The 25,098-nt window shown below is 47.3% G+C and overlaps 3 protein-coding genes across 5 annotated transcripts in view; 1 reads left to right on the forward strand and 2 right to left on the reverse strand.

The window, feature by feature from the left end:
• cnih3 (cornichon family AMPA receptor auxiliary protein 3) overlaps window positions 1-6,942 on the reverse strand; it is a gene marked incomplete at both ends in the record, with an annotated part of 76,941 nt that extends 69,999 nt beyond the window's left edge. For both annotated transcript variants that reach the window (XM_080514525.1, XM_080514526.1), the window contains one exon: window positions 6,862-6,942. In XM_080514525.1, coding sequence (XP_080370651.1) covers window positions 6,862-6,942 — 81 coding nt within the window. The remainder of the gene's footprint in view (window positions 1-6,861) is intronic.
• Window positions 6,943-9,841: 2,899 nt separating this feature from the next.
• On the reverse strand, window positions 9,842-14,202 carry smim8 (small integral membrane protein 8). Of its 2 annotated transcripts, XR_013937010.1 has the most exons (4): window positions 14,032-14,202; window positions 12,028-12,195; window positions 11,069-11,109; window positions 9,842-9,886 (listed from the first exon to the last, which is right to left on the reverse strand). XR_013937010.1 is itself a non-coding variant. In XM_080513566.1 (2 exons), exons 1-2 carry the CDS (start codon window positions 14,158-14,160, stop codon window positions 12,040-12,042), a joined length of 285 nt encoding a protein of 94 aa, XP_080369692.1. In that variant the 5' UTR covers window positions 14,161-14,202; the 3' UTR covers window positions 11,979-12,039. The 2 variants fall into 2 exon arrangements, 1 of the variants encoding a protein (XP_080369692.1); XM_080513566.1 differs by lacking the exons at window positions 9,842-9,886; window positions 11,069-11,109 and having other exon boundaries at window positions 11,979-12,195.
• A 2,514-nt stretch (window positions 14,203-16,716) lies between these two features.
• Window positions 16,717-25,098, forward strand: part of cenpe (centromere protein E) — a gene marked incomplete at both ends in the record, with an annotated part of 28,474 nt that continues 20,092 nt past the window's right edge. Inside the window, 12 exons of the mRNA XM_080514442.1 lie at window positions 16,717-16,772; window positions 20,671-20,783; window positions 21,615-21,704; window positions 21,902-22,023; window positions 22,097-22,216; window positions 22,688-22,769; window positions 22,849-22,916; window positions 23,008-23,082; window positions 23,172-23,223; window positions 23,314-23,401; window positions 23,507-23,636; window positions 24,941-25,060. Of these exons, the coding sequence (XP_080370568.1) occupies window positions 16,717-16,772; window positions 20,671-20,783; window positions 21,615-21,704; window positions 21,902-22,023; window positions 22,097-22,216; window positions 22,688-22,769; window positions 22,849-22,916; window positions 23,008-23,082; window positions 23,172-23,223; window positions 23,314-23,401; window positions 23,507-23,636; window positions 24,941-25,060 (1,116 nt within the window). The remainder of the gene's footprint in view (window positions 16,773-20,670; window positions 20,784-21,614; window positions 21,705-21,901; window positions 22,024-22,096; window positions 22,217-22,687; window positions 22,770-22,848; window positions 22,917-23,007; window positions 23,083-23,171; window positions 23,224-23,313; window positions 23,402-23,506; window positions 23,637-24,940; window positions 25,061-25,098) is intronic.

The following is a 25,098-nucleotide window of genomic DNA, read 5'->3' on the forward strand; positions in this document are numbered from 1 at the left end:
CTAAAACTGTTATTGTTTATAACTGAACTACAGCACAAGGTAAAAAGCAGTTTGGCCCGATTTATCTGACGGGAAATATATTGGTCAATGATTAGGAGTAGAATCTTAAAAAGGATGTTAATGGGATCTGAATGCCCGTGATGGCACAACCCTGTAGGAGCTCTCACTGAGTGGGTCCAGAAGTTGATCTGGCATTCTGCCCTGGTCTCACGCTTGCCAAGACGACCTCTCCATCAGAACAGCAGCTCGGGGTTTTCCAGTCTATCAGGGAAGCTTCTGGGCCGCTGCCAGCCCTGCCCACTTGGAGGCCTGCAGCAGGGGAGGAGGGGAATCACTGGAGCATAGTGGGATCCTCCCTCATCTGTAGCACTCAGGGGAGGTCACAGTTCACCCTGTACGCTAATTAAATTGGCGTCGCAATCGTTTATGGGAGTGCTCTCAGAGGTGATGTGCAGTTGTATTTTTCATGACGAACACATTAATTCTGCATCTGGAGTGTCATCATGTGCCACTGTGAGAATACCACCACAGACACATTATCAATGTTTGTCAATCCCATAGGACGAGTAGTCCATGTCTGTCGTAACATTACCCTCGAGATCCAAGAAAACCAGGAGCGTATGTCTGATTTAAGAGGAATGTAGATTTAAAAAAAATAAATTTTGAGTTGGTCTAAAAGGGACAGTCAACATCATTTCATGGGCTAAACCAGTAAAGGAAACTCTGACTTCAGGTTTATTTGCTTTCACACTGTACTTGAGTACCGGATCAAACCGCTGGACAACGTCACACAATTACAACAGCTGCTGGGTTGTGTGTGTGTGTGTGTGGGGGGGGGCTGCCGCCCAAAACAAACACTGAGCAGAGAGAAGGAAAAGTATAATCAAAGAATAACACGTCTCACTTCGAAGAAGTTTCACTCCTTTAGCTGGAGGTGGCGAATAGGGCTAATTAGCTCATGGCTAATGGTTAGCCACAAGTAAAGGCGACGTACCGTCTTCAGACCAGCTATCGACGAGTCTTCCTCTCAACTCTACGTAGGCCCAGCAGATATTTAACAACTCTTTCTTTCTCCGTCTGCTTCTTCCGATTCACGCCTTGAGCTTCGTTTGCCCACTACCCAGAATGCACTGCGCTCGACGTCACCTCCTCTCCCTCCACCCACTGGAAACTCTGCAGGCAGTTCATCTGCAAGTGAAACGAGACCCAGGGCGTCCGGCGGACCGGAGTTGCCTTGTTTGATCCGGATCAGAATCCAGAGGAGCGTTCACACCGGAGCCAACGAACTCTGGTCCGGATCAAACAGGTCTGATCTGACGGCACCTTAACCCAGATCTGACCCCATAAACATTCTCAAAAACCTCTAAATTAACCCCAAGAGTGCCATGTGACTACAAAATCACTTTATAAAGACACTTAAAACATCGACAGAAATTCATCGCAGCTCCAAAGATGCATCTGAAGAGACGGGGTTTATTTCAAGAACATATCTTCTTTCTTTAAATCTTTTTTTTTTTTAACCCTTTATCCATGCAGTGGTCATATTTGATAGATTCCTCAATTATTAGTATTGTGTCTGAATTAACCATTATAGGAATTAATAAACACACTGAGTGCATGATGAATACCTGCTATACGCTGAAAAAGGACTGATTCAGGTCAGACTATGCAAGAATATCGGATGATGACAAACATCTCACCATTTTGTTTCTCCACTTTGCTTTGACTGAAATACCTCTGACTTGTTTTGAAATATAAAAAATTGGAAGCCATTGACATTGACACAATATTTGATCAGATGCACTCAAACACAACCGCAACTATTGAATTATCATTGGGTACTTTTATACAAATTTACAAACTTTAGTGCTAAAAACATTATTTCCCCAAAATCCAACAGTAAACTAATAACATTACCTTATATGGTTCAGTTATAAATGTAGTTTTACACTTGATTTTTGTTATATATATAAATGGCCAAAGATCAATGTTTCTCAACTTCAACAAGTTATTCACGATAAAACACCTTCATCATCATGCTGTACGAGAAGTATTTAAAAGTGAATAAACATCAAATGTGTAATTTGCCTCACTTTCTTGAGTTTATTTAAAATAGTTCCTTCTGTTTGACCTTCACCTTTAAATGTGACGAAATGGAAATGAACTGAAAAGAACATTACACAAATAAACAGGAACCCGATTCACAGGATGGAAATTTTGACTTTTATGCAACGACTACCAAAGGAAAAGGAGAGGAACACTGGGGAGATGGCATTGCCTCAAAAACTCTTCGGGACTGTGAATATTACACTGTTTTGGAATTGTAAATATCCTTGGCCGCAAATGTTTTCTATGTTCGAAAGAAAAGCAAAAACATATCAAATAAATGTTTAAAAAAAAGGAGTCATATTATGTCGAATCCACTTTCTAAAGGTTTTCCAAAAGTAATAATCGTCCCCATACATAGAACGATGCTCCAGAAGTTTAGACAGTTTGTCCTCTCTCTCTCCTGGCTTGTTCCAGGTTTTAAAAAGTGTGTTGCTCCAACCAGCCAATCAGAAATCAAACCCTATAGAGTGTCATCCGGGGTTCAGCCAATCACAATCAAGGTAGGATCCTCCCCTTTTACTCCTCCCACAATCAGGTAGCTCTGCTCTGGCACATGGCACCACGAGAGGAAGTACTTCCTCCTCTTCCCAAGATGGGCATGTGTGGGCGGAGCCAGTCCAGCTCACACAGACACAGCAGATTCTGAATGTAGCTCCTATGATCCAATATTCTAATGGAGGAGAATCAAGGAGGAGCTGGAAACCTTGAATATGAGATTTCTGGACCAACGAGACCAAGAGGAAGAGTTGAAACGCTGCAGAATAAGAGTCTTTAGTAGTGTAGTTCTTTTAAAAGCAGAAGTAGTTACATACTTCTGTCTAAGAGATAAATGTGAGTACCGTGACATCAGGTTAATTACCTCTCAGCTTCACCCACCCCGTCAAGCTTGGACTTATTTTAGTTCACAGGTTCTCGCTCTGATTCCTTCCTCATTCCCCCCACACCTCAGCACACACACACCAGTCCAAAGAGAAGGAAGCTGATTGATGATTGTCCGGGATTCCAAAGATAGCCAACTCCATCCTGGTTCCCCCTCACTTCCTGTTCAAGACTTCTCCCCTGGTACCTCCCAGGGAAGAGAGGAGGGACTTTTACTGCAGAGAGCTCCGGACAGGACAGATTCAGTTTTGAAGGGAAACTGGAAAGTGTCCATCGGCACAACGACTCCAGTGACACTTGGTGATGCTGCAGTTCCTCCTGCTGTGGTCCGGGGCGAGCTGATGGAGCGGGCGGGGTTGTTTGAAGGGAGCGGCGGCTCCGGCAGGCGGAGTCGAGCCGTTAATTCTGAGTTTCGACTCACTTCTGTGAAAACACAGCGGCTCTGCCGGGGGAGGCTAAAGGAACAACAGGAGGCTGGGAACTGACAGACAAATGTTCCCCACAGCTCTCTCTCTCTCTCTCTCTCTCTCTCTCTCTCTCTCTCTCTCTCTCTCTCTCTCTCTGTCTCTCTCTCTTCTCATTATGTTTTTTTTCCCAGTGTGGAGTCCTGGCTTATTATTGCCGTATTTCTGTGTGTCACCATGAGCAGGAATCAGGAGAAGGAGAAGGAGGCAGATGAGGATGAGGATGAAGAGGAGCAGCAGGAGAAGCCATTTTTTTGGCCATCTTAGGCAGAATAGAAAATGAAGCTTGGTCGAGGTGGATTCCTGCTGAGGCTCCAGAATGATGTGCTCCACTGCGATCCTCCACGTTGCTCCACTTCCTGTCCTCCGACCAGCAGCACACCTCTACAGACCGGTGCTCCCTGTGCTGATTCTCCTACATGTGTGTAGGAAGCAGTGAGCAGCTGAGCTCCCTGCTGTGTCCCGGTATTTGTTGGTGCTGCTCTGAACAGCCACTAGTAGCCGGTTCAGGAGGATCAGTCATCACAGGTGCATCACTCCTGATGCTGCTTCCAAGCAAAGAGAGTTGTTAGAACAGTGAAGGGAGAACCTGGCCCAAATCTGTCTTCAAATAAATTCCCCCCGCATGAAGGAGCAATAATGAGATTATTCAAATATCATAATGCAGTCAGTCATAATGGCACTGGTGTGGAGACTCAGCCTGAGCTTGATTACAGGGAGAGAGAGCCGAGTGTGAGGGGGAGGAGAGGAGGAGGAGGAGGAGGAAGAGGAGGAGAGGAGAGGAGAGGAGAGGAGAGGAGAGGAGAGGAGAGGAGAGGAGAGGAGAGGAGGAGGAGGAGCAGGAAGAGGAGCAGGGGGAGTAGGAGCAAGAGGAGGAGAGGAGAGGAGAGGAGAGGAGAGGAGAGGAGAAAGGGGAGGAGCAGGGGGAAGAGGAGGAGAAGGAGGAGGGGGAGATGAGGAGCAGGAGGAGGAGGAGAGGGAGTAGAAGGGGGAGGAGGAGGAGGAGCAGGACCAGGAAGAGGAGCAGGAGGAGGAAGAGGAGGAGGGTGAGGAGGAGGAGGGAGAAGAGCAGGAGGAGGAGGAGAGAGAAGAGCAGGAGGAGAAGGGGAGGAGGAGGAGGAGAAGGAGGAGCAGGGGAGGGAGAGGAGCAGGAGGAGGAGGAGGGAGAGAAGCAGGAGGAGGTGGAGGAGCAGGAGGAGGGGGAGGAGGAGGAGGGAGAGAAGCAGGAGGCGGTGGAGGAGCAGGAGGAGGGGGAGGAGGAGGAGCAGGACCAGGAAGAGGAGGGGGAGGAGGAGGAGCAGGACCAGGAAGAGGAGGAGGAGGGGAAGAGGAGGAGGAGGAGGAGAAGAGCAGGAGGAGGAGGAGAGAGAAGAGCAGGAGGAGAAAGGGAGGAGGAGGAGAAGGAGGAGCAGGGAGGGAGAGGAGCAGGAGGAGGAGGAGGAGGAGGGAGAGAAGCAGGAGGAGGTGGAGGAGCAGGAGGAGGGGGAGGAGGAGGAGGGAGAGAAGCAGGAGGAGGTGGAGGAGCAGGAGGAGGGGGAGGAGGAGGAGCAGGACCAGGAAGAGGAGGAGGAGGAGGAAGAGGAGGAGGAGGGAGAGGAGGAGGAGGGAGAAGAGCAGGAGGAGGAGGGAGAAGAGCAGGAGGAGGAGGAGAGAGAAGAGCAGGAGGAGAAAGGGAGGAGGAGGAGAAGGAGGAGCAGGGGAGGGAGAGGAGCAGGAGGAGGGGGAGGAGGAGGAGGGAGAGAAGCAGGAGGAGGTGGAGGAGCAGGAGCAGGACCAGGAAGAGGAGGAGGAGGAGGAAGAGGAGGAGGAGGGAGAGGAGGAGGAGGGAGAAGAGCAGGAGGAGGAGGAGAGAGAAGAGCAGGAGGAGAAAGGGAGGAGGAGGAGGAGAAGGAGGAGCAGGGAGGGAGAGGAGCAGGAGGAGGAGGAGGAGGAAGAGGAGGAGAGGAGAGGAGAGGAGAGGAGAGGAGAGGAGAGGAGAGGAGAGGAGAGGAGAGGAGAGGAGAGGAGAGGAGAGGAGGAGGAGGAGCAGGAAGAGGAGCAGGGGGAGTAGGAGCAAGAGGAGGAGAGGAGAGGAGAGGAGAGGAGAGGAGAGGAGAGGAGATGAGAAAGGGGAGGAGCAGGGGGAAGAGGAGGAGAAGGAGGAGGGGAGATGAGGAGCAGGAGGAGGAGGAGAGGGAGTAGAAGGGGGAGGAGGAGGAGGAGCAGGACCAGGAAGAGGAGCAGGAGGAGGAAGAGGAGGAGGGTGAGGAGGAGGAGGGAGAAGAGCAGGAGGAGGAGGAGAGAGAAGAGCAGGAGGAGAAGGGGAGGAGGAGGAGGAGAAGGAGGAGCAGGGGAGGGAGAGGAGCAGGAGGAGGAGGAGGGAGAGAAGCAGGAGGAGGTGGAGGAGCAGGAGGAGGGGGAGGAGGAGGAGGGAGAGAAGCAGGAGGAGGTGGAGGAGCAGGAGGAGGGGGAGGAGGAGGAGCAGGACCAGGAAGAGGAGGAGGAGGAGGAAGAGGAGGAGGAGGGAGAGGAGGAGGAGGGAGAAGAGCAGGAGGAGGAGGGAGAAGAGCAGGAGGAGGAGGAGAGAGAAGAGCAGGAGGAGAAAGGGAGGAGGAGGAGAAGGAGGAGCAGGGAGGGAGAGGAGCAGGAGGAGGAGGAGGAGGAGGGAGAGAAGCAGGAGGAGGTGGAGGAGCAGGAGGAGGGGGAGGAGGAGGAGGAGGAGAAGCAGGAGGAGCAGGGGATGAGGCACAGGGGGAAGAGGGAGAGAAGAAGGAGGGGGAGATGAGGAGCAGGAGGAGGAGAGAGAAGAGCAGGGGAGGAGGAGAGGGAGGAGAAGGGGGAGGAGGAGGAGCAGGACCAGGAAGAGGAGCAGGAGGATGAAGAGGAGGAGGGAGAGGAGGAGGAGGAGGAGGAGGAGGAGGGAGAGGAGCAGGAGGAGGAGGGGGAAAAGGAGGAGGAGGAGGTAGAGCAGCAGGAGGAGGTGAAGGAGGAGGAGGAGGAGGAGAACGTGAAGGAGGAGGAGGAGGTAGAGGACCAGGAGGAGGTGGAGGAGGAGCAGCAGGATGAATAGGAGCAGGAGCAGGAGCAGGAGGAGAAGGTGAAGGTGGAGGAGGAGGAGCAGGAGGAGGTGGAGGAGGAGCAGGAGGAGACAACCCTCCACAGGACAGTGTCATCGATCTGGAATTGAGGCTGATCAATTGATCAGTTCCTGCAGCTTCAACTCGTCGCGGCACCTTGATGCCTCTGGAGGTGAAGCTGAAGGACCCGGATGAGACCCGCGGAGGGAAACGTGTGTTGTTGAAGTGACCCGGTGCTCCGGGATGCCGAGCGTCGTTACGCACGCCTGCTGTTCCAATAACGCACGCGCGCACGCAGACAATCCCTGACATTTCATTTAAAAAATGAAAACAGCAAACGCGGAGGTACTTACGTGCCATATTGCGAAGAAGATGAGGGAGACGCAGAGAACCAGAGACAGCATGTAGCAGAAGGCAGCGAACGTGAACATCATTGAACGAGAGAAGGAGGATAATTTCCCAAAAAAAGGACGATCCGGCGTTTCAACATCTAAAAAAAATAAATTAAAAAAAATCACAAAAGCCTGAGGGGGATGGAGAGAAGAGAAGAGAAGAGAAGAGAAGAGAAGAGAAGAGAAGAGAAGAGAAGAGAAGAGAAGAGAAGAGAAGAGGATCCACGGAGGAAACTTCTCACGGTGCCATAGAGAACCGAAGCGGCACCATGACCGCCTCCAAAAGATCACCGGCTTGGCAACAATTTGCTAAAAAAAAAAAAAAAAAAATTAAATAAAAAGATGTATAAAGGGGGGCAAGGACTCACACCCTCCCCTCCCAGAGGAGACCCCTTGAAGTCAGTCAGATGGACGTTTAGTCACAGAGAAAAGACCGTCAGAGAGGTGAATGAAAAGGTAATCCATCCATCCATCCATCCATCCATCCATCCATCCGTCCATCCATCCAGCAGCAGCAGCAGCAGGAGGGGGAAGCAGCCCCCCGCTGTGAGCCCCGTGCGGCGCTTGCGATGCTGGGAAGGAGGCGCGGGAGGAGCAGGAGGTGCAGGAGGCGCTGGAGCTCCTGGCTTCCTGATGCGCAGAGCTTCACTGGAGCGGCTCGCGCAGAAAAACCGACCAGCAGCAGGAGCAGCGGCGGCGGCGCGCTCGGCCCGGGGCGCGCGCACAGAGGTGTGAACAGGTGGATTTAAAACGGCAGCAACCCTAAGTCCGCGTGCCCGACCGTGGGGAAGACGTGTGCGTGCGCGCGCTCACACGTTTTCTCCTTTCCTTTGATTTTTCTTTCTTCTTGTGTGTGTGTGTGTGTGTGTGTGTGTGTGTGTGTGTGTGTGTGTGTGTGTGTGTGTGTGTGTGTGTGTGTGTGTGTGTGTGTGTGTGTGTTGGGAGGGGGGGGTAAGAAGGTGAAAACACACTGTTGGTGCGACAGCGGTCATTTGAGCCATCGCAGCTGACTGAGGATAACTTCTTGGATTAGGGCGCCCCCTCGTGGTGATGCTGCAGATGACGTGTTTCTTGCACGGTCTGTGTGGATCGCGAGCAGCAGTGGGAGAGGAACGAAGTGCTGCTGGAGAGATTGTGGTGAGGACATGAGGACGAGCCGGAGACTTTATCACAGACACAGTTGAGGTTTATATCTTGGAGTAATAAACAATTGATGAAGAGGCTGAATGTAGATTCCTGATGAGGATGTTTCGTCTTAGTGAAGGAACAAATAACTTATTTTGGGAGCTCGGTGATAACGTGTGGATAGTTGAGGGCCTCCTGGTTGGTCTCCTCACAATCCCTCACTGCCCAGCAATGTGTCTGTAATGTGTCTTTCCAGTGCATTTTGCAGATGATAAACTAAGAATAGTAACTTATTGACACTCGACTTTACAAGCAATCCGGTTTGTGCTAAGCTGCTGTAAACTGGACCATTGTGGAGGCGGAGAAAGAGGAGACGGACGAAGGAGTCGAGTCGCTTTTTTCTTTATTTTCTCCAACCGTCTGACAGTTCACCTGTCAAATAACCAACCCCCAGTGTCACCGCACTTCCCCTTATAAACACCTCCCACTATCAACACCACACCACGTGACCGACACACCCACTCCATTCTGCTTGGGAGAACCTCCCCCTCAGGTGCACACCACACAGGCCCCCCGAACAATCAGAATGGTATTACAAGATTTTTTTTTGTTTGTTTGTTTTTTTTCTTTAGTCCCACTTGGGAGGTCTGCACAGCCGACCATATCGGCTGCGTTGCACCACCACAGGAGGAGGTGCAGGTACCGGCACCGGGGTCACTGCAGGTGCAGGCGCTGTGGCAGCTGACGACTTGGGGGGGCGCCCACGTCTTGGGGGCTGTGCCACCTCCACCGGCTGCTCCGGCATGGTGTGGGCCGGCTTCAGGCGGTCCAGTGAAACCCGGACCCGTTTACCCCCCATGTCCACCACAAAGTTCTTTGTCCCTGCCTCCAGGACATGAAAGGGGCCGTCGTACGGCGGCTGAAGTGGGGAACGGTGAGCGTCATGCCTGATAAAGACATATTTGGCTGCCATCAGGTTTTTTGGGACGTATGACCGGGGAAGGCAGTGATGAACTGGGACCGGGTCGAAGGTGTGGACTGCCCCGTTGAACCTTGGTCGTCCCGCTGTGACCCCCCAGGGTTCCGATGGCTGTGGCAGGAACTCCCCGGGGACCCGTAGTGGCTGCCCCAACACCAGCTCCGCAGATGATGACTGGAGATCTTCCTTCGGAGCCGAACGCAGGCCCAACAGCCGAACGCAGGCCCCATGGCAGTCGGTCAACCCAGTTGCTGTCTGTGAGTGTGGCTCGGAGAGCGGCCTTCATTGTGCGATGGAAACGCTCACACAGTCCATTGGCCTGTGGGTTGAATGCCGTTGTCCGATGCAGCTGCACTCCCAGGCCTTTCGCCACCTCTGTCCACAGCTCGGAGGTGAACTGGGAGCCTCTGTCCGAAGTGACGTCCAATGGCGTGCCGAACCGTGCCGCCCAGGTGGCTATGAAAGCACGAGCCACCTCTGCCAACGTCGTTGAAGCCAGCGGGACCACCTCTGGCCACCTGGTGGTCCTGTCCACCATGGTGAGGAGGTGAGTAAAGCCTTGGGAGGGAGGCAGCGGACCCAAGTCCAGATGCACATGGTCAAACCTCCGTTCCGGGACCAGGAACGGCTCTAGGGGGGCTTTGGTGTGACGCTGTACCTTGGACCGCTGACACGCCACACAGGAGGCTGCCCAGCTCCTGACGTCCTTCTTGAGGCCCGGCCAGACAAAACCCAGGCCCAACACCACACCATTTCCATTTCTTCATTTTCTTCATTCATTGTGGAATGATTGACAGCTGCTGGCAGGTAGAGGCTGACCAGAGCGGTGGACTCCCACAAGATAGGTCAGACACTGTGGAGGTCAATGTGTTGGTCATCAGACTGTAATAGAGAGGAATTTTATTACAGTTGAAGATGTGAGAAAAGGAAGATATTCAATGATAGATTCATGTAGAAGTCATGAATAATGAGAGGGACAGAGGGGTAGAGGCTTTTTCACTTTACATATTTTGACAGTTCACATGTCGACAGTGTCACACCCAGCACCTTCCTCATTTATCCCCAACACACCACCTAACACTGGCCCCAAACATCACAATACACCACCCCATACATCACCTAACACTGGCCCCAAACATCACAATACACCACCCCATACATCACCTAACACTGGCCCCAAACATCACAATACACCACCCCATACATCACCTAACACTGGCCCCAAACATCACAATACACCACCCCATACATCACCTAACACTGGCCCCAAGCATCACAATACACCACCCTATACATCACCTAACACTGGCCCCAAACATCACAATACACCACCCCATACATCACCTAACACTGGCCCCAAACATCACAATACACCACCCCATACATCACCTAACACTGGCCCCAAACATCACACAACACCGCCCCAAACATCTCACTCTCACCAACAAACACCTCACTCACCAAACACGAGGCGTGGTAAGGAGTGAGGCAGTGGTGCAGGACAGAGTGAGTGTTCAGGAGTGACACAGGGAAGCAGCAGGACCAGCAGGACCAGCAGGACCAGCAGGACCAGCAGGACCAGCAGGACCAGCAGGACACGTGGTCCCGGCTTCAGCAGCAGATACAACAGGAGGAGCTCCAAAGAGGAGAGCCACACTGGGGTATTTCCTTGGTTGTTCAGTCGTAACGACAAACGTGGGCAGTTCCTTTCCTGCTTGATCCAGGGTCAGTGGTATCCATCATCATCATCATCATCATCATCATCATCATCATCACAGTGGTTTTGACCAGCAGTTTAAAGCGTTCGGTGAACAAGAAGTAGCTTTAAGCCGCCATTGAAGAGGAGATCCTCTATGTCAGTGTTTTTCAACCTTTCTTGAGCCAAGGCACACTTTTTTTGTTTGGAAAAATCTGGAGGCACACCACCACCCGAAAATATTAAAATGTTAAACTCTGTAGCCTCTATTTACAATATAAAGTTATTCTCATCAATGCTTTATCAATGGGAATCAAATAATTACAGAAAAAATTATTTCCCAATTTCTTTTTTTTATTTTTACTCACTCAGTGTGAAACCTTGGCCTGATGGATGAAGAACTGAGATCCTGGCGGGAATAGAAGACAAACAAACATGAAGCACTTCCTCAACAGCTCTCAGTTTCTCTCTGCTTTTACTTTTTATAGCAGTCAGGCTTGAAAAGTGAACCTCACACAGATATGTCGTGGGAAATGGAAGCAATGTCAAAATTGCTTTGTTTGCCAGAATGGGGTACTCCTTGGCAGTAGCCAACCAAAAACTGTCCAAAGGCAGATCAGCAAAGCTTAACTTTAGACCACGATTTTGTCTCAGTTTAGTTAGTTCCTCCTGCTCCTGTAAAGTCTTGTCCTTTCCAACTGATTTTTTACCTCCACTCATACTGGGGGCCTTCATCTGACTAAGTTGAAGGCCCGGGCTCATTTTGTCCAGGGTCCAGTTCGGAGTTAGCATTCTTCCTTTTCAAAAACTTCTCCATCACCGTCACTGACACAGTACTTTGATACAAGATGGGAGCAGCAGGTGGTGGAGATTAACCAGACCGACGCCTGTTTTGTTGCTTCTTCCAGACAAATGTGTGTGCTGCCATCTATTGGTGAAGAGTATTTATACACGATTACTCTGCAACACACTGAAATTGGAGAATTTCCCATGGCACACCTGACTATATCTCACGGAACACCAGTGTGCCGCGGCACACTGGTTGATGTAACGTGACTGTAGACGTCCATCACTGTGGTATTTTAGAAAAGAGGGGCATGCACTATATGGGGGGAATGGACGCCACGCCAGACGGCAACGAACCAATAGGGGGGGGATTATTTTTGAGTTAGCTTTTTCTGTACTTAACAGCTATTTGTCATATAAATGATTCAGAAAAGAGGCTCAAATGGAGTTAAGTTTTATCCTAATGTGAAAAACGGTGAAACAACGTCAATGAACAAATAAAACGCATCTTTATTAACATGTCTCAGTACTTAACACACACACAGTCAGTCAGTCAGTCCCATTTGGAGGTCTTCCTCCTCATGTAGCGCTCCCCCTCGCCGTCCACGGCCTCGTACAGCTGGTCGTTGTCCTTCATGGCGTGCAGGTATCCCAGGTAGGCCACGCACAGCGTGATGCTCACCAGGCCGAACGCCATCACGGGTTTGTTCTGCAGAGGCAGCAGACATTTAAGGTCCTTACAACGTTTTTACTTGCAAGACAAATGTTTACTTGCCCGAAGTTTAATGGAAATTTATAAGCTTGAATAATGTCTGAATTTGACCAACATAACTTTTGACATAAAAACACTTGTAGTTTCTTTAATAATCAAGATCTCAATGAAACTTTTAGGGAAGGCGTATCTCTTTATACTCTTCAATGTGAAGGAATAATAATCTATATTTTAAATGTGTTCTTCACAGCAAAAAGCCCAGAGTTGAATTAACTCCCATGGTGTTTATTTTAGGCCAATCAGCCTCAAACAAACATAGAATATGTATAATATAATAATAATAATATGTATAACAAAGCTTTTTGCTGTTGGTCTGAAATAAATTTGATCGTATTAAGATTCACGCCCTACCACCATACTCCTACACACTGCCACACCTTATTTATTGTATTTTATCCATCTGCATTTATTTCAATAACATAGTAAATGTGTGTCATGTATTTTTATTATATAAACAAATCAAATTCTGTCCCTCTTCCTGCTCACTCAACTTTTTTTTTTACCCATAAAACATTATGAAACTTCAGGATTAGAAAGTCAAATTGATCAAAAATATGTCGATTTAGTTGAAGTTGTTTTTATATGTTGAATTCGAGTGAGTTTTTAATACGTTCTGGTGACGATCTGAATGTTGACGGAACTGAAAAATACCTGTGTGTGTGTGTGTGTGTGTGTGTGTGTGTGTGTGTGTGTGTGTGTGTGTGTGTGTGTGTGTGTGTGTGTGTGTGTGTGTGTGTGTGTGTGACAGATACTTTTCACTTCAGTTTAATCAGGGTTTAAATTAGGGCTGCACCAACTAAATTATTTTAATAGTTGATTAAAGATTAAAGATTACAGAGGCACCATGGAAAGCATCCTCTCCAGCTGCATCACTGTGTGGTACGGCGCCTGCACCGTATCCTGCCGCAAGACTCTGCAGCGCATCGTGAGGGCAGCCGAGAGGATCATTGGTGTCTCTCCCCCCCCCCCCCTGCAGGACATATACAACACCCGCCTCACCCGCAGAGCCATCAGGATCGCAGGTGACCCCACCCACCCCTCCCACAGCCTCTTCAGCCTGCTGCCGTCGGGGAGGAGACTTCAGAGTCTCCGAGCCCAAACCAGCAGCTCAAAGACAGTTTGTGCCACCAGGCAGTCAGGAGACTCAACTCCCTCCCTGCTCTGCCCCCCCTCCCCTCTCTGCCTCTGCCCCCTGCCACAGCCACCCTTACACTCCCCCTCCCCTCCGGCACCTGACATTATGCCCCCCCCCCCCCACTGAATGAACATTCTACCTCAAAAGAGACATTGTACATGCCACTTTACTGTTTATATGTTTATAAGGTGTATACATTTTAGATGTATACATTTTTAAGTCTTTATATTTTTCTCTTAATATATTATTAAGCCTTTGCACTGTGGGGCTGAGAGGACCGGAATTTCGTCTGGGCTGTATGTCACGCATATCAGCACATTTGACAAATAAAGCTGACTTTGACTTTGACTTTAATCAGTCAGCTTTTTCGATTAATCGATGAATCAGATTTTTAAAAACACGTTTTTAATTCCCGCCTCTTCCTTCAGAAATAGATTTGGACTGACAGAGCAAATAATTGCACAAAGAGGTTGCTGGTTGAATATTCGGTTAAAATAATATTAAACGTTAACTATGCGCCGGTGGGTCACCGATTAACAGGGGAACCAGTTGATCCGCAGCACCTCGGGGGGGGGGGTGTCTCGTCTCAGGTGTGCGAAGCAGCGCGGCCGCAGTGTGGTTGTGTGAAGGAGCCTCACGGGTTTGATGAAGAGTTCCGGGTTGAAGGCTCTGAACAGGGTGGTGGTCTGGGCCCCCCTCAGCCCCGGAGTCTTGAACCCATCCCCGGGTCGCTGCGGCTCTTTGACGGGCTCTCGGTCAGCCGACATGTCCGGACGAAGGTGAGCTCTCCTCACCGGAGGAAGCAGTTCTTCTTCTTCTTCTTCTTCTTCTACTTGTCCGGCCGGATTTGTACGCCGCACGGGACAACGCCGCCCTCTACCGGCCACAACAAGGTATTACACAAAACAGCTCAAATCCTCTCATATAAGCCGGAGATTGTCCCCCTGACTCGACAACCGTTTTAGGGAAACACCTCCAGACCAGATCGTCACATTGTGTCCAGCTTTTCATTACAGATGCGAATACATCCCCCTTTACCCATTAACAGGCAGTTGTGGAGTGTGTGGAGGGTTTAGAGCCTGGCTCTTGGTGGCACCTCTCCTTCGTGCTCTTTTTTTGCCCTAAAAACAGAAAATACTTTAATAACCAAGATGATTTTTTTTAACAAACCAACACATTATGAGCAGTTTTAGTTTTTGTGAACATTTCTGAGTTTCAGGTGAGGAGAGACTTCATACATGGTTGAGGAGGTGTTTCTCCTCATGGAGCTATCGCCTCTGCTCTGGTCTGTTCATAATACTTCTGCTGTTCATGTTTTGATAACGACTTCCAGATGACAATGCATTGTCAGCACACACACACACACACACACACACACACACACACACACACACACACACACACACACACACACACACACACACACACACACACACACACACACACACACACACACACACACACACACACACACACACACACACACACAAAGACAAGCCAGCTTCTCAACATGAGTAATGAATTTGTATCTCCAACATGTAGGAGCAGACAACTTACCCTCTTTCCCACTTCAGCATTCACAGCATCTCCCTGTGAGGCCCAGCTCCTCTGCTACAATGGACCTCTGCTTCTTTAAGAAGAGTATGAAGGCATTTGGTGGTTTTTTTAATATATGGGCTCTGCTCATCATGCTGGTAGAACGCTTTCGTTTTTTGCAGGCACCAACAACAAATGTTCAGAGCAAGCATTGAGGAAGAGTTCAAACATAAATCAACATGTAACAGGATGTTATGGTGTTACACTCTAACAGCTGAAGTAAAGCTCTGGGAAACAAGCTGAATGTCATGATGTTCATGTCGGTACAAACAGCCAGAAGTGTCCTCAGAGCCACAAGGGGACAGGTGAAGTCACCTGGAGCTGGAGGGGACAGGACACTGAGACATTTGAGGAGCTGCTCCCTCGGTCCTCCACTGGCTGTGTCCTCCTGTTGGACCGCGGTCCGGCTGAGGGAGGACAGCTGCTGCAGAGGGTGCAGGGTTCTCCTCAGGAGGGTGGAGGAGACGTCTGCTACGTCACCTCCTTCGTTCATCACTGACTGGACGAGTTCTGGGGAGAAACATCCCTCCAGAAAACCTGGACGTTTCTCATCAAGCTCCGTTCTGGAGACAGAAAGAGAGTTGAACATTAGGATGAGGTTCAACGACGTTACAAGAAAAAATATTGAAACACTGGAACTAATAGTTGTTAACATCAGAAAATATTGATTTTATGATATCACAGCAGTACCAAATACAACTGATCACACTTCTAATGAACATAAACCACAATTAAATAACTGTAACAAGAACTAATGCTAAGTAAAAACACACCGTGTTAAATATATATTTTCCCACGTCTCAGAGATATAAACTACAGCCAATAAACTGAGGGCAAGTTAAAGAATACAGCATGAATTAAAAACAACAGAATGCTTGTTGCACCTCTATCAAAATGTCTGGCCTGCTGTTTGAGTGACTGGACTGCACTTTTTAGTAATGATCTTAAATCAGAACAAATCACTGCTCCTAATGGTCTCGTCTCTTCCACCCACTGTGCTGCTAATAAAACTGCCACCATTTCCCCAGTATTCACCGATGGCCCACACTGATCCTTTCCAAAGGAAGCAGTGAAACAGGCTGCGGGTTCACATGTTGAAAAACCGTAGGAAAAAAAAAAACAAACAAAGCGGGGCGTGGCCCACAGCGCCCTCCAGTGGTCACCATTGTGAACTACAACAACATGAATGAAGGCGGTTCAGGGGCTTCGGGTATAAAACTGGGTAGGATCCGTACTAAATGTGTATGTGAACCCAAAAGCTGAAAATAGGGCTGAAAGTAATAGAGCTTATAAAAGTGTGCACACGCACATCTGCACGCACTTTTCCCTTCATATCTCACAATTCACCTTGAAGTGTGCGCGTCCGTTTTTTTTAACATGTAACTTCACTGGGGTTCGCAAGACCACATCAAATTAATTTCCAGATGTAAAACAAAAGACACTAAGATGAACAAATAAAATACATTTAACCACAAGTGAAGATTTTATTTTATTGATACTTTCCTGAATTAAATGAAAAATGTTTCAATGCTAATCGTATCACAGACTTTCTCCGACTCCCCCACAGACCCCGCTGAGATGGACCATTCCAATATGACGTTGTCCAATCAGAGTGAAGCACCACAGTTTAAACCTGCGGTTGGATCTCGTGAGCCACTGAACCGTCCCGGTCCGCTAAAAACCCCTCCGCTTCTCTCAGTCTTGTTTTTTTTTTTTTTTACGGAAACATGACGGAGGAATCCGCCGTGAAGGTTTGTGTTCGGGTCCGGCCGTTGATCGAGAGGTAAGCCCGTCTGGTTCCTGTTAATATCAGAGGTTCCTTCAGTCGGTCAGACTACCTGTCGCAACTGATGAAGGCGTAAACTGTTGGGATACGTTTGCTCTAATTTAACGAGCCAGACTGAATTTAAACTAAATTAAACCCCAGCCCTGGTTGGAGGAGTTGATAGCTGAAAGATAAATGGAGATAATGACCCGGACTAATCAAAAACTAGCTATATGAGAGCAGGGGTGGGGTGTCCTGGTCCTGGACGGCCAGAGTCCTGCGCGGTTCAATTCCTTCCTTCTGGTTCTATTCCTCACATCAAGGAATGTGACAGCAAGTAGTGGCTCGTTATCCAGCTTTCTGCAGAGCCTCATCATGAGAACTCTGGTGTGTTTGAGCAGGGAAACGTTGAGATCATGCAGGACAGTAGACATAAAGAGCAGATGCCGCATCGACCACTACTCGCAATTGGCGCTGTTGAGCGGGAGCGCCGCCATCTTGGCCCGGTCGTCCGCTCTGTTCAAGTCTAATGTGCTTTGACCGGAGCGATGAACTGTCAGACTTTAATCAATCATAACTCGTTGAATACTGAACTGATCTTCATCTGGTTTTCTTTCCTGCAAACTTCATACATGTCGTTCTGACACTGGACACATGGTTTGTATTTTGATGTTCATAGTGGAATAAACAATAATATAATATTCTAATTTGTGATCTGATGCGTAATTTATAAAACACAGCACACAATTGTATGACGCAGAAGCAGATTGTGCATTACTCAGCCATTATATGTTAAAAAATATGAATACATTCTAAATCCATAAATAACATGAAACACAATAGACAAGTTATTGATCAGAGCAAAATCTAGATTATTTTTAATAATTTAATTGTGAATTTAATTAATTTCAGGCATATGACACTTCAAGTGTTCACAATCACATACTTGCCAATATTCATATAGTCTGTAGATGCATGCATACAAATAAATTTATAGAGAGCCAATGATGATATAAATATATGACACCGTATGAAAATATAGTCAGAAAATTGATCATCTATATATATGTATACATACAGACCTCATATGTAATTAAAAAACACGCACACAGAATATAGAATAGGGCTGCCACAAGCTATTATTGTGATAGTCCACTAATCAGCTCACACATAAATTGAATGTAAAACATAAGGGCTATCACACCAGCATGAAGCTGCTCTTATATTGGTATGAAAATGTTTGGACACCTCTGACAATTCATTTTTATTTAACAATCATGAGGTGTTTGGATCAGCAATTTAATTTTGTTATATCAAATAACTGGACAGTAATATTTCAGCAGTGAAATGAAATGTATTGGATGAACAGACAATGTTCAATATGCATCAAACCAAAAAGTGCAAACATTTGGGCACCCCAACAGAAAAAATCACATCAATATTTAGTAGAGCCTATTTTGCTAAAATAACAGCCTCCAGGCACTTCCTATAGCCGCTAATGAGTGCCTGGATTGTGGATGAAGGTATTTTGGACCATTCCTCCTTACAAAACATCTCCAGTTCAGTTTGGTTTGACGGTTGATGGTTGCTGAGCGTGGACAGCCCCGCTTCAAATCATCCCACACATTTTCAATGATATTCAGGTCTGGGGACCGGGATGGCTGTTCCACAACTTTGTACTTGTTCTTCTGCATGAATGCCATTAGTAGATTGTGAAGCAGTGTTTTGGGTCGTTATCTTGTTGTACCGGTAATATCCAGCCCCGGCGTAACTTCAACTTTGTGACTGATTCTTGAACACTATTGTCAAAAATCTGCTGATATTGAGTGGAATCCACGCGATCCTCAACTGGAACAAGAATCCCAGTAGCAGCACTGGCCACACAGCCACACAGCATGATGGGACCGCCACCACATTTTACTGTGGGTCTGTGGGTTGTATTTGACCGTTCTCACCATCCTTCGCCTCGCTCATATTTTTCTTGGCCTGCCACTTCTGGCCTCAACAAGAACTGTGCCTGTGGTCTTCCATTTCCTCACAGTGGAAACTGACAGCTTGAAATCTCTGATAGCTTTTTGTAGCCTTCCCCTAAAGCGTAATGTTGAACAATCTTTGTTTTCAGGTCATTTGACAGTTGTTTTGATGCCCCCATGTTTCCACTCTTCAGAGAACAACAACTTGCAATTTACTACCTTAAATACCTTTTCTCATGATTGGATACACCTGTTAGTTAGTTAGTTAGTTAGTTAGTTAGTTAGTTAGTTAGTTAGTTAGTTACAGGTATTCAAATCAACAAAATGACAAGGGGGCCCACATTTTTGAACCAGTCTACATTTGTTTTGATGCATATTGCACATTTTCTGTTCATCCAATAAATTTCATTTCACTACTTAAATATTACTGTCCATCAGTTATTTGGTATGTCAAAATGAAATTGCTGATCCAAACAGCTAATGATTAATAAGTAATAATAACAGAAATTGTCAGGGGTGCCCAGACGTTTTCATACCACTGGATATAACCGGCATTAGTTTTCAGCTTGAAGTGTTTAAGGTATATGCTAACTAAAAAATAAAGATAATTTCGATGGTAGTTCATGAAATATGCTTGTAGCAGCAAACACTTAACTGTGTACAATAAAGTACAAGCGGCCGACTATAATAAGGAAAGGCTCGTGCGTCACAGTTGTGCTGCCGTGGAAGGCAAGTTGTGTCTTGCAGATATTGCACTGCACGCTTTTCTCTTTTGTTTTCTTAAAGTGCTTCCACGCTTTGGAGCTTTGCACGCTTTACATTCATGAATGCTAATAGCCTGTGATGCACCTGTTCTTTGGAGGTGAAGATGAACTCATCCGGTTTAAAATGTCCTGTAAACCCAGAAGTCCCTCGGTGAATCCTTCCTCCCACTTCTTCCTCAAATGGTCGTCTTTGGGGAAACCTTCAAAATGAAAACAGAAGATTTGAGTCGAAACAAAAACCTTTTAAACGGGTTAAGATAAGAAGCTTCAGCTTAATGCTTATTTTCTCCTTTGTTGTTTTTTTCCTTCAAATTTCTTACAACGTTTCGTCGCCAAATATCCTGTTTTCATGGATGTACATCAGTTTGTGTTTACGGACTTGACAACCGGACCAAGATGGCCGCCGTACTTCCTGCTCCGCGGCGGCTTGTGCGCCACCTGCCCTTTATCATGTCTCTGTGCAGGACCACGGCCCTCAAGGCCAAGGAAAGTCCTCTATGGATCGGTCTCACTGACGTCTCAAATTTCCCATCATCCTCTCTGATTCGCTAGTGTCCGCCATCTTTTATGATATCTTGTATTTACATCACAGCGGTGACCGTTGAGGAAGGCGCAACATTGGAGTTATGTGCGCAGTTGTCAGGCGTCCCAACAATTCTGCTCGCAATAACATTTCGGGTTTTTTTTTTAGTTTACCTCCTGTGAAACGGCGTGAAGGGCCAGAAATCAAAGAATGAACTCAGAGAGTGGCTCGCAAAGCTGCAACTGAAGATGTGTTATGCAGTTGTGAGAATAAAAGATGGCAGACCCAAGCGAATCGGAGAGGATCATGGGAAATGTGATGGCAGTTGCAAACGATCTATTTGAGGAATCCTTGGAATGTTCCATCATGAGAAAGTGAATAATGAAGCTGCAGCAAAGCAACCTTGACAGTGAACAAGAGTGTTTTTGTTTTTTTAAATCCATGTTGTGCATCAGAAGGGGGTGTGAAAGTGTTGTTCTTCCCACAGGGACATTTTTATTTCATTTTTAAATCCTCGGACAAACCAGTGCACACAATGTTTGAAATCCAGGCGAGAATGTGTTCCGCTGTTTGTTTTAACCTCCACCAAACGAGCAGAACTTGTTTTCAAACTCGGCTCACCGGGGACTCTGGATGTCCCGGCCGTCTGCTTTCAGGGAGGAAAACCCGTCGGAGGAGGACGCGGAGCCCGTCAAGCACTTCTGGAAAGCCAATAACAGATCCATCCATCAGGTTGACGATGAGAATCCCACCAAGAGCTTCAGATTTGGTGAGCTGTTCTCTCGTTTATAAAGCTTGCTGAAACGCGTATATAATGTCCACGTATACTCACTTTGTTACCCAAAGTCTGGGTGAAATAAAGACATTCTAGATTTTATATCGCTTATTTTATTATTATACATGTGTGATATGTAATAGTTTAGTATCTTTCTACATTATGGCTGTAACTCCTGATAGAAGCCACCCACCTTTTGGCACAACAGCGTTACGGTCATGTGGTCAGGAACGACCTCCTCCTGCTCCTCTAGTGACGGAGGATAAAACACAAAGTCCGCTGAGCCTTTTTTTTACAAGTCCCTGTTCAAAATATCTAATTTCTACATTTAATAAACGGATAAAACTGAACTCTTGACACACGCTGGTCGTCACAACCATGATGTCGCTCTCCTCTGACCTCCACCTTCACATGAGATTCTTCTTCTCCACCTCTACAGTCACTCTCACTATTTCCAGCTCTGACGACGTGCTGCTGATCGTTTTTTTTTTATTTTATTAGCGATTCCACTACTGTGAAACCACTTCTCACTGACCTCCATCACCATTTCTCTCCCCTTAAAATTCCTTTTCTTCGTCTTTTCTGTCAGAATTTAGCGTCAAATGCCGGCGATCATCAGGCTGATTGAGATACTAAAATATTGAGCCGCTTTGCATCGAGCATTTATGGTAGAAAGTGCGGGAGATGAACTGTCAACCTTCCAGCTAGACTACGATCTATACATTTCTAGTAGGAATCCTAAGCAAGGATTTCTAGATGAGGCCCCCTGGTCTTCATGAAGATGGGTTTTGCGCTCCTCTGGCATGTTTGTTCTGTGGTTCACAGACCGGGTGTTCACTGCCGACGAATCCACCAACCAGCTGTACCAGGCCATCGCCAAGCCTCTGGTGGTGTCCGCTGTGGAGGGCTACAACGGTACGTAGGTCTGCTTCTGACAGCAGGATGCTTGAACACATTGGGGTGAAATTCCCATGAATTTAGCTTCTTCGAGCTGTGGTGTTTAATTTCAGATTTTTTTTTGTAGTATTTGCCTAATTTTTACAAAGAAACCTGCACCATGTGAATAAGGCCCACAGGGAGCCCGTGTGCTTATAACGTCGTCTCCTTGTCAGGAACCATCTTCGCCTACGGCCAGACGTCTTCTGGGAAGACTTTCACCATGATGGGAAGCGGCGGCAGCGTCCCCGGAGTCATTCCTCTGGCCGTGGAAGACGTCTTCCAGAGCATCACAAACGTAAGACTTTCGAGTTGCTTCTGTTTGTCAACTTGTTTCTCAACGACGACTTTTTTCTCTCTTCCACCCCAAGTTGCCAAAAAAAGAGTTCCTCCTGCGGGTGTCCTATATGGAGATCTACAATGAGACCGTGGTTGATCTGTTGGTCAGCAGCTGGAAGAGAAAACCACTGGAAGTACGCGAGACCATCAATGTAAGAATCAACCAAACTCCTGCAGTACTCGCTAGAAGTCTTTAATTACTGCTCATCAACTGGACTTTTATGTTTCTATGTTGTCTTGATGTCAAGCCTTTATTTTTATTTCTACTTGTTTTGGGTGGGGGGGGTTCTTGGGTGTGTTAACTTGATAAATGGCTGTTAATTCAAGAGATTTTCTTTTAAAACGGACAATGGGTCAATTCATGGAGGAGGATATTGTGACAAACAAACGCCAGGACTGTGTCGGGTCACACACTGCAGCTCATCAGTACCCATGATGGTCACTCTATGTTGGACGTAGGAAAGTGTCTTGAATCTGACTACCGATCTGTGATGGTGAAATGACCCGGTCAGTACCATGTAGGGTCTTCCTGGTCTGAGGCCTTTGCTGACCCCCCCGGGGGGCCAGTGTTTTGTTGTCTGGAGGTTCCTTTCAGACCGTCCACCTTTCATGATTGTTTCCAGAAAAACGTCTTTGTCGCCGACCTGACCGAAGAGGTGGTGACGACCTCGGCTCAAGCCCTGGCCTGGATCCGTAAAGGAGAAAGTAAGATGGAACCCCCCCCCCCCCCTTGGAAGTCTTCCTGCTGCACTTGCAGTCTGTGATAACCAGTGTGTCTCCATAGAGAACCGCCACTATGGAAAGACCAAGATGAACCAGCGCAGCAGCCGCTCTCACACCATCTTCCGCATGGTGAGTCGTCCCGGAAGTCCTGAAGCTGATCCGGGTCACTTTGTTCTCTACTGACTGTTTTTTTTTTTTTTCCATTTATTTTACCCCTTAGATCATAGAGAGCCGGGACCGAAGCGACCCGGCGTCGGGAGAAAACGCAGACGGAGGCATTATTGTGTCTCATTTGGTAAGCCAGCTTTCTTCACTCTTTTTTTTTTTTTTTTATCCCACATTTGTTTCAGTCGTCTGCCAACGTTAACTCGATTGGTCCCGTAGAACTTGGTGGACCTGGCCGGGTCTGAGAGAGCCAGCCAGACAGGAGCTGAAGGTGAGGAGCAGCTCTGTCTCTTACATTACCAAAGCAGCAGGAACCACATGTGACCCCCGCCCGTCCCGTCCCCGTCCCCCGATGTTCTAGGTACCCGGTTCAAAGAGGGCTGCAACATCAACCGCAGCTTGTTCACCCTCGGCCAAGTCATCAAGAAACTGACTGACGAAAGCCAGAAGTGAGTAAATCGTGATTCCTCCTCCTGCTCCCGGTTCTGAGACGTCCTCGCTTTGTGGCGTAATCTGCGTCCACGTCCTGATCAGTGCCTGTCGTCTCGTCTCAGACTTTTCACCAGCTACAGAGACAGTAAACTCACCCGCATCCTGCAGAACTCTCTGGGTGGAAACGCCAAGACGGTCATCATCTGCACCATCACCCCGGTCGCTCTGGAGGAGACTCTGAGCACCTTGCAGGTGAGAAGCACCTGCGAACCTTCATGCTTTAACAGAGCGGAACTGTCGGGAACCGGTTCTGGAACGTTGATTTGAGAAATGAAGGACTTTATTGACGGAGCGGTTTTCATTTCCAACATAAGAAAGAGACTTGGTCCATCCGTCCTGGCAATACTTCACTCAACTTGTTACCAAAAGTTGGTTATTTGTAGTTTACCAGTGCTGGTCTTATTATTTTATTTTTGGTGAGGGATTATTATACAATCGGTAAATTAAAATCCAGTAAATAGTTCTCCAACATTTTGGGCAGAATATACCATTAAAATGCACAACACTTTATCTGGGTGATTTACCGGAAGGAATGACAGGACATGATAGATACCTGCTGAAAATACTGATTGCTTCAGCAAAGAAAGCAATAACTCGTAAATGGTTACAGAAGGATGCACCTTCAGTAGATAATTGGGTGGAAGTTATCAGGGAGATTCATGAGATGGAAAGATTGACCTTCTTACTACGCCTACAAAGGGAGTCGTACATTGCAAAATGGACAAAACTACTGCTATACTTTCAGATATAAGATCCTCCCAACACACTACTTATGCAGTGTAATAAAACGAACTGAACATGCTGTAAGAATGTGAATTGTAATAGAAAAATGATTGTCAATTCAGATGTACTGTGACACTGTTTATGTTGCTTTATGGTTTATATGTTTCTCTGTTCTTATGAAAATAAACTTTAAGTATTAAAAAAATTATAAACTCCAGTAAATATAAAAATAAAGACATTAAATAAAATATGAAATAAAGGTTTAATCCCTCCAGAAACACCTGAAAAGTTACAAAAAATGGACCATAAATGGTGCATTGTGGACTAAATATTACATTGTGACATGTGATTAATTATAGGACCAGTTTACATTGAAGGAATAAAATGTTATGGGAGAGAGAAAAAAAATATATTGCCAATATATGTTGATCTGCCTCATCGTCTATCTTCAACCCAGTCTGTCACATACATGAATACTGGGTCGCGTGTGTGTGTGTGTGTGTGTGTGTGTGTGTGTGTGTGTGTGTGTGTGTGTGTGTGTGTGTGTGTGTGTGTGTGTGTGTGTGTGTGTGTGTGTGTGTGTGTGTGTGTGTGTGTGTGTGTGTGTGTGTGTGTGTGTGTGTGTGTGTGTGTGTGTGTGTGTGTGTGTGTGCATACATACTTTCCGCTTTATTTCTTTTCTACTGCAAAAATGAATGAAGGACCGTCTCACTGAGGACACAAGTTAGATATTGTTTGACTCGTACTGGAGAGTTGACTTTTCTCCCCTGTAGTTTGCGAGCACTGCCAAGAAGATGAAGAACGACCCTCATGTGACGGAGGTGTCTGACGACGGCGCCCTGCTCAAGAGGTATCGCAATGAAATCGTGGACCTGAAGCGGCGTCTTCAGGAGGTGAGTGTGTCCACCTTGTCCCCCCCCCCCCCCCCCCC

The sequence above is a fragment of the Blennius ocellaris genome, assembly GCF_963422515.1.
Source record: "Blennius ocellaris genome assembly, chromosome: 18".
NCBI classification, from domain to species: Eukaryota; Metazoa; Chordata; class Actinopteri; order Blenniiformes; family Blenniidae; genus Blennius; species Blennius ocellaris.

Bases quoted from the DNA above. Each gene is read 5' to 3' on its own strand.
- smim8 (XM_080513566.1), bottom strand. From the start codon at position 14,160: ATGTCGGCTGACCGAGAGCCCGTCAAAGAGCCGCAGCGACCCGGGGAT. The intron at 12,196-14,031 runs GTGAGGCTCCTT...CTGCCTCTGCAG, and splicing joins CGGAACTCTTCATCAAACCC to AACAAACCCGTGATGGCGTT.